Source organism: Brassica oleracea, chromosome C3 (assembly GCF_000695525.1).
Source record: "Brassica oleracea var. oleracea cultivar TO1000 chromosome C3, BOL, whole genome shotgun sequence".
Taxonomy (NCBI): Eukaryota; Viridiplantae; Streptophyta; class Magnoliopsida; order Brassicales; family Brassicaceae; genus Brassica; species Brassica oleracea.
In genome coordinates, this window is record NC_027750.1 from 17,922,794 (window position 1) to 17,937,065 (window position 14,272).

Below are 14,272 nucleotides of genomic sequence, written 5' to 3' on the forward strand. Positions count from 1 at the left end.
GCCCAAACACTAAACAAAGCCCACATCAATTGTAATTTCAGTTTAATGAAACGGTGAGTTTTAGTCGCATGGACACGTGTCACGCTTACAGGAGCCGATTTTCTGACATGTACGATGACGTGGCTTCCCCAGGAGAGAGGAAACAATACTTTATAATAATATATTTCAAATAAGTAAGTGTATTTGATTGATAATACAAGTAGAAAACTAGTATTAAAACAAAAAGTATCTAAAAAAGACATGTACATATATATTGAAAGTATAGTATTACTCTAGAAGAATTCAAATCCCATTATTTTGACCTTGATCTCTCTTTTATGTATAGGTCTTCAAGATTGGATCATAATGGCCGTGTGATCTCCGGCGGGTATTAGGGCTTTTAACGACCTCCTTTAATGATTTGACTCTCTTTCACCTCAGGTCTGACTGTGTGAGCTCGGCATGGGTCGTCTTTTTTGCTTGGGATGGGTCTGGGCCTACTGTCTATTTTCTGGTCCAGCCGACTCCGGGTCGGGTTCTCGAATCGGTCTGGAGCGAGGTGAAAATCGCCTCCAACAATAGCCCTCTGGAGACTGACGTGTCTCGAGTTGCCATCTAGTTCGGGTGCAGGTTCCGAGCTTAATGTTATGCTTGAGATCGTTGGTTCTTTAGGAAATTTAGGATCCGGTTCGAGATTATGATTTAAGTGATGATTATTTTGTTGGTTTTTGGTTTTTGGTTTTTGGTTTTTGGCTTTTGGCTTTTAGTTTTTGGTTTTTATTTTTTGGTTTTTGATTTTGCAGTAGATTTTAGTTTTTTGAAAAACTTGATTGGTAATTTTATATTTTGGTTTTTAATTTTTGCTTTTTGCTTTTAAAAATAATAATAATTAATAATAATAAAATGTTTATTATGGAAAAATAAGAAAGAAGGTACTATTATCAAAACACTCTCCAAACTTATTAAAAAAATTATTTTAAAACAAAAATTATTATCGATTGTGTAGCGAGTATAAACCCACGAAAAATAACTTATAAAATTATTATCCACTTTTTCTTTTCCTTTCTCCTTAGGATCTACTCCTTCCATTCCATAATATAAAGTGTTTTGCATAAAACACAAGAATTAAGAAATTTTAATTTTTTAGAAAATAATATCATTAATATCATAAATCTAAAATAAACTAAACAATCATAAATAATACATTAAAATATTATTGGTCAACCAGTTTTCAATAAAATTAAAATACTTTAAAAATATCAAAACATCTTATATTTTGAAACATCAATCTTTTCCAAAACATCTTATATTATGGAACGGAAAGAGTAATAAACTCATACTTTCACAAGTGTGTGGCCGCCACAGTTCTCGTTTCGCACATTTGTGGACCCATTTCACAAAGGGAAATTGGTTCTTTGGAAAAGATTAATATTAGGGTTACTCTTTAAATCGATAATTACCCAAAATGTTTACTTTTCTCAACAAATGTTTTCCAAATCAACCGCACATTTATCTCATTTATCCACGGTGAATCGTAGCTTACCATGTTAAAAGTTAGTTACAAAATTCTAAGATAACATCGGCCCAAATAATTACACATATTTAAGAAACCCGTTTATAAGTGTACAAGTTGCACACATTTTTTCTACACAAATAATTACAGTTTATCCAACTGCGTGCGAATGTATAATTAACCCCAGTTTTAGGTGTAAAACTTTTGTGTTAAAACCACCGAAAAAAATATTATGTAAAAGCTTCAAGTTTTATGGGCAAAAATGCTAAAACAGACACAAAAATTCTTCTCTTATCATAGGTCATCCATTATTATAATTTCAAATTAAAATCTCTTATATATTAATTGAGAAACATTACAACATTGTTTTGTAGGCACATGTCAACATGAGAATAAAATTCGGAATTCTTAAAGAAATATGTTGATCCATCTTAACTTATATTATATTTTTTATTAAACTAACTATTAAATTGATAAATAGTGTACAAAAGAATATTCTCGCACCTTCATTAAATAAAAGCTACGGAATTGTCTAATATGATTAATATATATATAACAATTAATAATTATGAATAGTAAATATTTGATAATAATTTTTCTATCTTAGTTTTTTTTTGTTTAATTTTATATTATTAAAAGATAATAAACGACCACATTAACCATATAATAAAAAATTAATTATTAAAAACGTTAAATGTCTCACACTAAAATTTTGTGATCAATGGTTTAACTTTTTTGGTAATAACAAGATACAAAAGATCATAAATCGTATGAATATAAATTCTCATTTACTAGACATTGATATTATATATTAAAATATGTGTACATTGACTGTTAGGTTTTGGTCGTTTTCTAAGATCCAGAGAATGCCAAACCAACACTACATTGAATGTTAGCTTATTTCATTTTATTTGAAACATAGAAGCAATATAGAAAGCTATAAAAGTCTGAAACTTTAGGAAGATTCAATTGCAAGAAAACACTTATTTGTATCCAAATACATTTGCATCACATAAAGTCAAGCAAATTTGTGCGCGATTTCCAGGAGATGATTGATGGATCTCAAAATTCATTTCAGAAATTAGGTTTAGAGTTTCGCTATGTGTGTATAAGAAGAAATATATAAAAGATTGTATATAGATTACTAGGGTCGGTCCGCCCTACGGACGGAATATAATTTACTCGTGATCTATGTTATTATTTTTTGTATGATTTTGTGGTTTGTATTTTAAGTTTGCAGTTGTAAGAGGTGTTTAATAATTTTTGTAACTCGGCAAACATTTTTATTTTGTATTCAATTGACAAAGAGTATTTTGCGTTCAAAATGTACCACTGAATATAAAATTATCAGATATATTAGTATAACCATAGTTTATTTTTGTCTATCATTAAAAATGCCTTGAAATTTTAATTTATGATTTTAAAATTGACAATTAATTTTGGTTCAAAACATACTCATGGTTAAAAACATATTTATTAAATATATATGATGTAGTGTTAAAATATTTGGTTTAATTGTTTAAGAAATAAGTTTTACTATTGTTTTATAAAATTGTGTTAAAATTTTGTTCACTATTTTAGAAATTATTGTTATTTTGTATTCAACAGACAAAAAGTATTTTGTTCTAAAAACGTACCATTGAATAAATATTTATGGAATATTTTTATAAATTGTGATAAAAATTTGGTTTAGATGTTAATTAAACAAAAATTATGGAAGAATTAATAATTCTTTAAATAATTCGCTGACATGTCGATTTTCCATTCACCTATTAGAAATAATTGTACTCAACTGTTCAAAGTTCCAAACAAATATTCAGTTTCAATAATATTACACCACATTCAAAATAAGTTTCGAACCCATGTTGTACTAACTTATTGATCAAAGATGATCACATCACAAGTTTACAACAATAATAGGGTAGAGAAAACAACTTGCACTAAAAGTCTTAAACACACATATAACTCAAGCTGAATTAAATAGAAAAAGGAACCAAAATACACTCAGCTATTTCACGTGGAAAACACATGTGTGTTTCAAGTGCTACTTTCAGTTCCTGCAAATTTACAGAAACAACAATTGTATTGCACACGATCATCTTCTTTTTGGATAAAAAATTCTCATACCTTTGCTCTATGAGCAAGTAATTACCTCGGGTTTGGTGGAAGAGCAGAGTTTGGTCTTTGAGTTTCTTTTCTTCTCTTTCCAGAAAGAGAAGGTTCTGACGCTTCTTCTCCTTAAATCTCATCGTCAAACATCGTTCTGATTATAAGAAGAAGTTAAATCCATCTGCAAAAACGAAAACAGTCACAATCAGTTATTTATAAGCACTTTAAACACTACAAAACTTAATCTTTTATCTATAAAAAGTCTTTGTACATATAGGACAGTCCTGAGATAGAACATATATAACATTTTTTCAACGCGACTTTTAATATAAAACAGATACGTATCATCTGGGTCATGAAAGAACACTAATGTAACAGTTACCAGCTAATAACAAATAGTCACTTTAACTAAATTCCCTTAAACTGGATTCATAAGGCTGTTAAGGACTCATATGATAAGAAGACACAAAAGGTACGCATAGAAGTTCATCATCACCAAGAACCGAACATAAAACCAACAATTTCAATTTCAAGCAAAGCTTTTTTTGGGTTTCTTTTTTTTTTCTTTTTAAAAAAAAAAAAGAAGGAACCAATCACGGGCCGCTACATGTCAGTGAGACCCACAAACATCACTAAAAAAGATCAAAAACGTCTCCTATCTCGCTACTTCTACATACATTTTTAATGAACTATGCGGGATCCATGCTTTAAAACTCTTGTTAGTATATGACGATAATGTTGCTCTTAGGATCTACTCCTTATGTTCCATAATATAAAGAGTTTTGCATAAAGCACAAGAATTAAGAAATTTTAACTTTTTAGAAAATAATATCATTAATATCATAAATTTAAAATAAATTAAACAATCATAAATAATACATTAAAATATTATTGGTCAACCAGTTTTCAATAAAATTAAAATACTTTAAAAATATCAAAACATCTTATATTTTGAAACATCAATCTTTTCCAAAACATCTTATATTACGGAACGGAGTGAGTAAGAAACTCATACTTTCACAAGTGGGTGGCCGCCACAGTTCTCGTTTCGCACATTTGTGGACCCATTTCACAAAGGGAAATTGGTTATTTGGAAAAGATTAATATTAGGGTTACTCTTTAAGTCGATAATTACCCAAAATGTTTACTTTTCTCAACAAATATTTTCCAAATCAACCACACATTTATCTCATTTATCCACGGTGAATCGTAGTTTTTCCATGTTAAAAGTTAGTTACAAAATTCTAATGTATAATTAACCCAAGTTTTAGGTGTAAAACTTTTGTGTTAAAACCACAAAAAAAAATATTAGGTAAAAGCTTCAAGTTTTATGGGCAAAAATGCTAAAACAGACACAAAAATTCTTCTCTTATCATAGGTCATCCATTATTATAATTTCAAATTAAAACCTCTTATATATTAATTGAGAAACATTACGACATTGTTTTGTAGCCACATGTTAACATGAGAATAAAATTCAGAATTCTTAAAAAAATATGTTGATCCATTTTAACTTATATTATATTTTTTTATTAAACTAACTATTAAATTGATAAATAGTGTACAAAAGAAAATTCTCGCACTTTCATTAAATAAAAGTAACGGAATTGCCTAATATGATTAACATATATATGACAATTAATAATTATGAATAGTAAATATTTGATAATAATTTTTCTATCTTAGTTTTTTTTTTGTTTAATTTTATATTATTAAAAGATATTAAACAACTATATTAACCATTTAATAAAAAATTAAATTTTTTTTATATGTTATATTTTGAATTTTTAAAACGACTATAAATTATTAAAAACGTTAAATGTCTCACACTAAAATTTTGTGATTAATGGTTTAACTTTTTTTGGTAATAACAAGATACAAAAGATCATAAATCGTATGAATATAAAGTCTCATTTACTAGACATTCATATTATAGTTTAAAATATAGTTTAAAATTAAACTATATAACATAGAAAATTACTAAAATATGATAATTTAACTTTAATATTTTAATCTTGAAATTTACATTCAAAAAGTCACACATTAGAAATTTTGTTTTTATCATATGAGTATGAATTCTCAATAATAAATATACATAATAAGTAAATAAATATAAATAAATAATAATAGAAAAAATTATTGTATAACATTCATTGCGCGGGTCTTAATTAATTACCATATTATTACAGTCATAAACTCAAAAGTGTTTGAACCCATGATTCACCGTTAGATTAAGCTATAAAGATTATTATTTTTTGCATTTAGGTCATATTTTATATTTAAAAATAAAAAATTATTTATTATAACATGGGTATAATAAGAGAACTTTTTTGGGGACATAAGATTAAAGTCAAAATCAGTAAGGAAGGGAAAAACAAAAAAGAATGGAGTATCTAGGGATCGATTTGAGCTGTGCGATGGGATCTCTCCGGAACGGTGAATTCCCGGAGAAAGATTGTCTTCTTCCTCTAATTTCCAAGCTTCTCGGGTACATCCTTGTCGCTGCTTCCATCACCGTCAAGCTCCCTCAGGTATCAAATCAGTTAGATCTACAAATCTCTCAAATTTTTTGATTAATAACCAATTTTTTTTTTTTTTTTTATAATAAATAATACTGTAGATAATGAAAATCGTGCACCACAAAAGCGTACGAGGCCTGAGTGTTGTGGCATTTGAGCTCGAAGTGGTTGGCTATACAATTTCTCTCGCGTATTGCCTTCACAAAGGTCTTCCCTTTTCGGCCTTCGGTGAAATGGCTTTTCTTTTGATTCAAGGTGCCTTCCCACAAATTTTACTCTCTCTCAAATGATCCTCTTTATGGTTTCTAACTAATAGCAGCCCTATCATTGCAGCTTTAATCTTGGTTGCTTGCATCTATTATTACTCTCAACCTGTCCCTATGACAACTTGGTTCAGAGCACTCTTGTATCCTTTTTAAAGAATGTTCTTAGCTTTGAGTTTCAGACTCTTCTGTATTGCATTTTCTTAATATCAAGCCCTTTATAGATATTGTGCTGTAGCACCAACTGTGCTTGCTGGGCAGATTAATCCAACGCTTTTTGACGCTCTTTATGTGAGGAACAATGCCTTTTTTTTTTTTTTAATTCACTTAATAACTCTGTGTAGGATACGTTTTGATGGTTTATCTTTATTGTAGGCTTCACAACATGCGATATTTCTGTTTGCAAGACTCCCTCAGATATGGAAGAACTTCAAAGTGAGTATAGTCTTTCTAGATATTTGTGAATAAGCTTCAGTCACGTAACCAGAGCTGATCATAATCTTTCAGTCATGTCACAGTTTAAAGTTTTTGGTATATCTATGCTCGTTTGAAACAAGATATATTTTTATAGATTATGCACAAAAGAAATCGTTTCAAACCTCCCGCTTATACCTCACATCACTTTCTGCCTCTCTTTACAGAACAAAAGCACTGGAGAACTCAGTTTCTTAACTTTCTTCATGAACTTCGCTGGGTCCATTGGTAAGAGGGCTCCCTTGATGTGTGTCTCCTCTATTTTCCAGTTTTATTGTAAGAATCAATTATTGTTTGTTTACATCTCAGTGAGAGTTTTCACCAGTATCCAGGAAAATGCCCCAGTTAGCAGTATCCTTTGCAGCTAAGATTTGCTTGCTATTATAATCTTACCTGCACATTTTAATCATATATGGTTTTATATGCTCTATAGAAATCTTTCCTTTTCCTTAACCTCTCCATAGTTCTTACGGGATTTGCTCTTGGAGTCTTCACCAACGGAACCATCCTGAGTCAGATTCTCATGTATCAGAAGGCTGCTGCAGTAAAGGAGAAGAAATCCAATTGAAAGGTAGAAAGATAATCCTAAATCAAATACTGGTGTTGTAGGCTCCAAACAAAAAAAGAGATTAATCAATCAATGTTGCAGTTATTGCTTTTCTTTTTAATATCCCTTTTCAAGGATGATCAGACTTTGTTCACTCTATGGGTTCGACTTGATTCTGATAGTAGCGCAGCTGTTTGAAGTCTGGTTGATTTTTTCCTGTGTTGTTATGATAGCTAAACCTGAAACTACACGAAATGGTATGATGTCTTCGTCCAGTAATCAATATCAATAACCCACCCACGATTGTTATTGTTGAGAAGAACTACACAATCTGATGGAAGTTAGGGTCTGGTCTATAGATCGGAGTATATATATGCATGTGCTTAACTTTACCTTTGATGACAATGTGTAAGAGGGACAAAAGTAGATAGTTATCTCATTTGGATGCCAGAGTTATTGTTCCATAGACCAAAGCTGCAAAGATCAGTCTTTCTTGACCAAAGTAGATAGTTATCTCATTTAATATTAGTTGGAATGTTTTGCTTGGAACTTTTTTATAATCAGAAAGAGGGACAAAAAATAAAAAAGAATTTAGAAGAATAGAAGAAAAAAGGATCTATTGCTCTGATACCATGAAGAAATATGCAGAAGTACTAATAAGAGAATAAAGAGTGTATGCATGTGCTAACTTTAACTTTGATGACCAAATATGAAGACATTTTTTCGACAAAGAACTTAACGCTGCTGTTATTACTTGCTCTACAACTGACAGATATAACCATTCTAAACAATCTCCTAACCAACCTGACGACAATAAACAGTTGCATAATACGAAGCAGACTTTTCAAACACAAACAATAAATAAGTTTATAATTTAGTCATGTGGTTTAACTAAGGGTTCAAAGATGCAACAGAGAGTTGATATGATTCCATAGACCCATTTTAGAATGTCCATAACTCCTTAGTTGTTTTGGAATATGAGTTAGCGGAAAGGATTGAATGCTCAAGAGTTCTCGAGAATAGAAAACACCATCTGATCTTTTTGAAACTGTTTCGACTCTTCAAGACTTGTGGTTTCAGATCATTTATGTTCTATAGAGAGAACCTCAGTTTCTTCCCTTTGTCTTTGTCAAGGTTTTATGTTGAGGCTCTTTATATGGCACAGATATGGTTCCATAGACCACAACTGCAAAGAGCATTTTTAGTTGTTCTTGACCAAAGTAAATAGTTATCTCCTTTAAAAGTAATTGGAATGATTTGCTTAGAATTTTTCATAGTCAGAATGAGGTACACAAAAGCAAAAAGAATTTAGAAGGATAGAAAACAAAAATAAAATGGATATTGGTTTGATACACTGAAGAACTATGCAGAAGTATTAAGAGAACAAAGAGTATATATGCATGTGCTTAACTTTAACTTTGATGACATAATGTGAAGACACTTTCTTTGACAAAGAACTTAAAGCTGTTGTGTAGATGTTACTCAAAGGATATATTTTTAACATTTTGTTTGCGTAGATGTTGCTCAAAGGATATATTTAATAGTTTGTTGGTATCAGAGCAACTATAGCTGTCAAATGAGCGGGCTAACCATTGGTTGTCCATGTCCAAATATAAATGGGTTTAATTTGGTGACACCCATTTGTCCAGGCGGATTATAAATGGACAAGAATCATATGACCAATAGGTAATGGGCGTTAATGGATTTGGACTATGTGGACATGGGCGGTCCAATGACAAAAAGCTAAAGTTTCTAAAATCCGAATTTTCCCGCCAAAATCGCAAAATTGATTTTTTCCGCTAAAATCTTAATATTAAGTTTTTTTGTCAAAACCATAAAATCAAGTATTCCAACTAAAACCGCAAATCAAAATTTTCGCCAAAACCGCAAAATCGAGGTTTCTTTCCAAAATCGTAAAATCGAGTTTTCCCGCCAAAACTAAAAATTGATTTTTTCCGCCAAAACCAAAAATTGATTTTTTCCGCCAAAACCGGAAATCGAGTTTTTCCGCCAAAACCGCAAAATCGAGTTTTCCCGCTAAAACCAAAAATCGAGTTTTTCCGCCTTAACCGCAAAATCGAGTTTTTCCGCTAAAACCGCAAAAATCGAGTTTTTCCGCTAAAACCGCAAAAAATCGAGTTTTCCCGTTAAAGCCTCAAAATTGGGGTTTCTCGCCAAAATCGGAAAATCTGGATTTTTTGCTAAAACCGAAAAATTGATTTTCCCCGCCACAACCGCAAAATTGACTTTTTCCGCCAAAATCGCAAAATTTAAACTTTTCTTATATGGTCTATTATAGACTCCATGACATCCCATGTAAACATGGGTGTTAGTGGGTCTGGTCCTTAATGGACATGGTCACTTTCTGACCGCAAACAATAAATGGACAAATGGATATGGGCTAATGGACATGGGCTAACCCAGTTTACGGCTATAAAAGCAACAAACTGTTAATAGAAATGGATCTATTGCTCTGTTAAAATATATCCTTCCCCAACAGAAACCCTGCCGATTTCAATTAATCACTTACCATCAAAAGATCACTACACCTAGGGCTGGGAAAAAAACCCAAATCCGAAGAACCGAATCCGATCCGAAAAAGTAGTACTGAACCCGAATCGAAATTGATTAAATATCCGAACGGGTGCAAAATTTTGGTATCTAGAGAACCGAAACCGAACCCGACCCGAACCGAAGTATTTTGGGTACCCGAATGTATCCGAAATAGATTTATATATCTAAATATATTAATTATTTTTAGATTCAATGTATATTAAAAACATTCAAAATATATAAGATACTTTTAAGTTGTCTAAAATACTTTAAAATATATACAAATATTCAAACGTAAATTTTTAAAATAGCTAAAATATACTCAAAACACCAAAAATAGTTGAAATGTTTACCGATTCTCTATCAAAATATTCAAACCAAACCAATTTATATGTTAAGTTTAGGTACTTTGACATATGTTATTCAAATTTATATGTGATATAGTATTTTATTTCCAGATTTTGAGAAATTGAAACTATATATTAAATTTTAAAATTTTTAAAATCATTTAAATGGGTTATCCGAACCCGAACCGAACCCGCAAAGATCCGAACCGAACCCGAACCGAAATTTAGAAATACCCGAATGGGGCTAAAATCTTTAACCCCGAAAACCCAAAACCCGAATAAATCTGAATCTAACCCGAATGGATACCCGAATGCCCACCCCTAACTACACCACTGTAAAGACCATTGTAAATTAGTTCCTCTTTGAAGTTGTAATATATATTCTGTCTTTTAAACAATTTTGAGTTTCTAAATTGTTCCTCACCCTTTAGCTCAATGATCGCTTTGGTCAACTTAACTAGTGAGTAATTTGCTCAAAAAAAAAAAAAAAATAGTGAGTAGTTGAATTAGTGTTTTATGAACATCAATTCAAATCGTTCTGGTGTATTGATTACTTATCGATTTCATATCACTTTTTTTCCGTAAATGAATACTGCAGAATAGTATTCCGAAATAATATAAACGATTAATTGTTGAAATTTCAAAGAAATTAAAGAAATCAAAAGTGAAATCAAACATTATAACGCTTGCTATGATACATACTAGAATTTATGAACAATGAGAAATTGATTTCTCCTTTAAAACTCGGTTACATTGGTGTTGTATACAATTACTCTAACCAAGTAAGTCAAAACCAGAATACAATCTACTAAACCTGAATAAACCATGGTATACATTTTGATACTCCTTGAAAGAACTAGACAACTCGGCTCCATTACACAGTCATATCTGATTCAACTTGCAAAAGGAGGAAACATAACAAATTGCAGTCATATCTGATTCAACTTGCAAAAGGAGGAGAAAAATAACAAATCACAAAGCGTATCCATCTCAACAAGAATTACTTGAACGAACCTAACAAACTTGAGTTGATCAGGTTTAGTCAATATAGGATATTAGGATTATAGGTTCTTGGTATTAGTTTAAACACTCGAACTTTCAATATAAATCGACCGGATTGTGATTATATTATCACAAAGCGGATCACCACAATTTATCTATTGGCAAGTGTGAGCACAATCGCTAGAATTCATGAAAAAAAATTCCGGTCTCCGAAGTAAAACCACAAATAAATTATTTTATTCTGGCAAACTTACAATCTACAGAATACAAATAAATACAAGGCGATTCCACCATCCAAGTTTAAACCAATCGGTCTGAAACTAAATCTGAAAGCAACAGTCACCTAAGTTTTGTATGTACAGAGAAGTTGATCATATCCATCCACCACCAACATAATTCACAGGCCAGAACCAATAAAGCAAATCACTTTTTAAGCATCTAACACATCAGCCAGACAACCATCTTCTAGGGCAACACGTTTCAGATCAGTGATAAACTGATCTCGAAGAAACCCGAAACCAAAAGTCCCATTTTCATACAACCAGACCCGTCCTTCTCCCGGATCGTAACTAGAGTTCTACAGCATTCCAGATATAACTTGTTCATGAACTTCTCCGCGGAGAGGGGTGATATGGATCCGACTATCCAATATCAGCTCTTCTTCAACGGAAAACGGAGATCTGATGAAGGCATGGTTGGGTGTCCAGAACACAGGAGAAGTTTGCCGTGAGAGAGACAAGTCCTCTACTTTTTTGCAAATAACGCCTCCAACTTCATCGTATTTGACCAAATACAACTCCAGGTTCCTTCCCTCACAGAAACCCTGCCGATCTCAATTAATCACTTACCATAAATTAACAGAAACATAATGAATGAAACTAAGCTTTAAGAAGCAGACCTTCCATAAGCCTTGTAATGGTTTAGCAAGCGTAGGCGAGAAATCAGAAACCTTGATGAAATGTTCAGGCTCCCACTTGATCCTCGCTTGTCTCTCCTTCTCCTTCTTCCTCTTTCTCCTTTTATCACCTCCTGGACTCGTCCTATTCGCCAACTGAGTGTACATCTCCGAAACAACATCCTCGCTCTCCTCGTCGTCCCCTGAGCTAGATCCTTTACAGACCGGACTCTTCAGCTCGTCTCGAAAGAAACACGGATTCTCCTCAACCATAATATGACCGTTCCCCATGAAATTCACATCCACAGGGACGAGACTGCTCCTCTCCAATTCGCTTAGATCCACAGGGACACCAGATCTATGGTTAACATCGAGATCAAGAAAGTTCTCTGTTCGCCCCTCCGGTGAGATGCCCAACACGAGAAACGGCGTTTTCCGCACCCGATACGTGTCGTCGTTGGTGGCCAAAACCCTAGATCCCAAGACGAAGGAGGAGCCCCACTCGAAGAAAACCAGCGGCGGCGATGAATCGGCGGGGTTTGCCCGCCCGCAGAGCCGCCAGAATCCGATCAGATTCTCCAACCGCTTCAGAGTCCTGTAGAGGAGCTTATATGCGATTCGACCGTTTCCCCATTTCTGGATCTGCGTCTTCTTCCCCCATCTTCGATCGCACATGACGTGCCAGATTTTGCGGTCTTCGCGACATAGCGAGGCGAAGCGTTTCGATGTGCAGGCGAAGCTACAGATCTCTGTCGGTGAGAGGAAGGATAAGATGCGGAGCTGGAGATCCTCGGGGATATCGCTCAAGGCAAGTGCCATTTCTCCCGATAGAATGTGAAGATGTATAGCAGAGAGTTTCGGGATAATAAGGTAAAATCGGAATTGTGAAATTTCTTTCAAAAGTTTAGATTCTTTCAAAACCGAATATGCGGCAGACAAAAGGGAGACAGGTTTGGTTTGGTTTGGTCTGGCCCCCCGAGTTTGATGTTTCCGAATTGAACCATTCACGTGTAGGTAAGGATGTAAATTTTCTGATCCATAAATTTTAGATTAGAAATTTAAAACAAAAACAAAAATGAAAGTTAAATACAAGGGCCAGAAGCTCTCTCTTCTCTCACTTTGATCTTTGAGAGAGAGAGAGAGAGAGTTGGTTTCTTTCCTCCAGTTCTCTTCGGACGAATTCTTTCCCAAAAAAAAAATATAAGAAGATCTTGGATAAACAAAATTCAAGATACATTTCTGAAGATTAATTCTCAAAAATTTGAGCAAACAATAGAAAAATTTAATAGAAAGTATCAATCCCATCTCCGACATGCAGTATCTCCTACTGTATTATCTATGCCGGCTCTTGGCTTCGGCATCTGATGACGGCTAGCTCTTTTTCGAGCTTTCCCGACTTTTGTTTTTATTTTATTTTTTTTTCTCTTTTGTTTCTTTTCCAGTCTTTGCCAATATGTTCTCATCTGCTAGATTCAACCGTATCTTGATCTTCTATCAGTTTAATTTTCCTTATCCCAGTTAGGGTTTGATCATCTTCGGTCTAACTCTATCTTTTAAGATGATATGTGGTCGATTAGGAGTACATGACTGCTTCATTGCATGAACTTGAATCTCCTTCGTCTTTGAGTGATGACGATTTGTCACCCTAATTTTCTGCTTGTGTCGTTGTTGGTTTTGTCTTCCTCAGTCTTCATGCTCATGTGTGTTTTTGGTGGTTTCCGTCTAAACTTGCCGGCAACGACTCTCAAGTCGATCTTGGGAAGCGGTGGGTTTCTCTCTCGACGTGTGCTGCCTCTTCGTCTTCGTGCGCACATGTGGTATCGAGCTGGATCTTCTACCGCATCCTCTCTTTGGACTGTCTTCTGTTGGGTTTCTTTGGGCCTGATTTGTAATTAGTTTATGTTTGGATGGGCCTTCTCTTTTGTAATAGTTGTTTTACCGTTTGGGCTTGATAACTATAATAAAAATAACAAAAAGAAATAAAATAATGTTATAAAAAGAACTGGGATTTATTTGTATCGCAGAAATTTATATAAGGGCAAAATTTTATACCCGTAGAAATTATAACACT

The 14,272-nt window shown here is 33.1% G+C and overlaps 2 protein-coding genes across 2 annotated transcripts; one reads left to right on the forward strand and one right to left on the reverse strand.

The window, feature by feature from the left end:
* The first annotated feature begins 5,950 nt into the window (after nucleotides 1-5,950).
* LOC106331600 (mannose-P-dolichol utilization defect 1 protein homolog 2) lies at nucleotides 5,951-7,679 on the forward strand. Its single transcript, XM_013769990.1, has 8 exons — nucleotides 5,951-6,132; nucleotides 6,222-6,375; nucleotides 6,454-6,526; nucleotides 6,608-6,674; nucleotides 6,759-6,818; nucleotides 7,025-7,085; nucleotides 7,167-7,208; nucleotides 7,322-7,679. The coding sequence occupies exons 1-8, from the start codon at nucleotides 5,986-5,988 to the stop codon at nucleotides 7,423-7,425; spliced, it is 708 nt and encodes a 235-aa protein (XP_013625444.1). The 5' UTR covers nucleotides 5,951-5,985; the 3' UTR covers nucleotides 7,426-7,679.
* Nucleotides 7,680-11,521: 3,842 nt separating this feature from the next.
* LOC106328192 (F-box protein At3g12350) lies at nucleotides 11,522-13,160 on the reverse strand. Its single transcript, XM_013766582.1, has 2 exons — nucleotides 12,205-13,160; nucleotides 11,522-12,129 (listed from the first exon to the last, which is right to left on the reverse strand). The coding sequence occupies exons 1-2, from the start codon at nucleotides 13,018-13,020 to the stop codon at nucleotides 11,884-11,886; spliced, it is 1,062 nt and encodes a 353-aa protein (XP_013622036.1). The 5' UTR covers nucleotides 13,021-13,160; the 3' UTR covers nucleotides 11,522-11,883.
* Nucleotides 13,161-14,272: the final 1,112 nt, after the last annotated feature.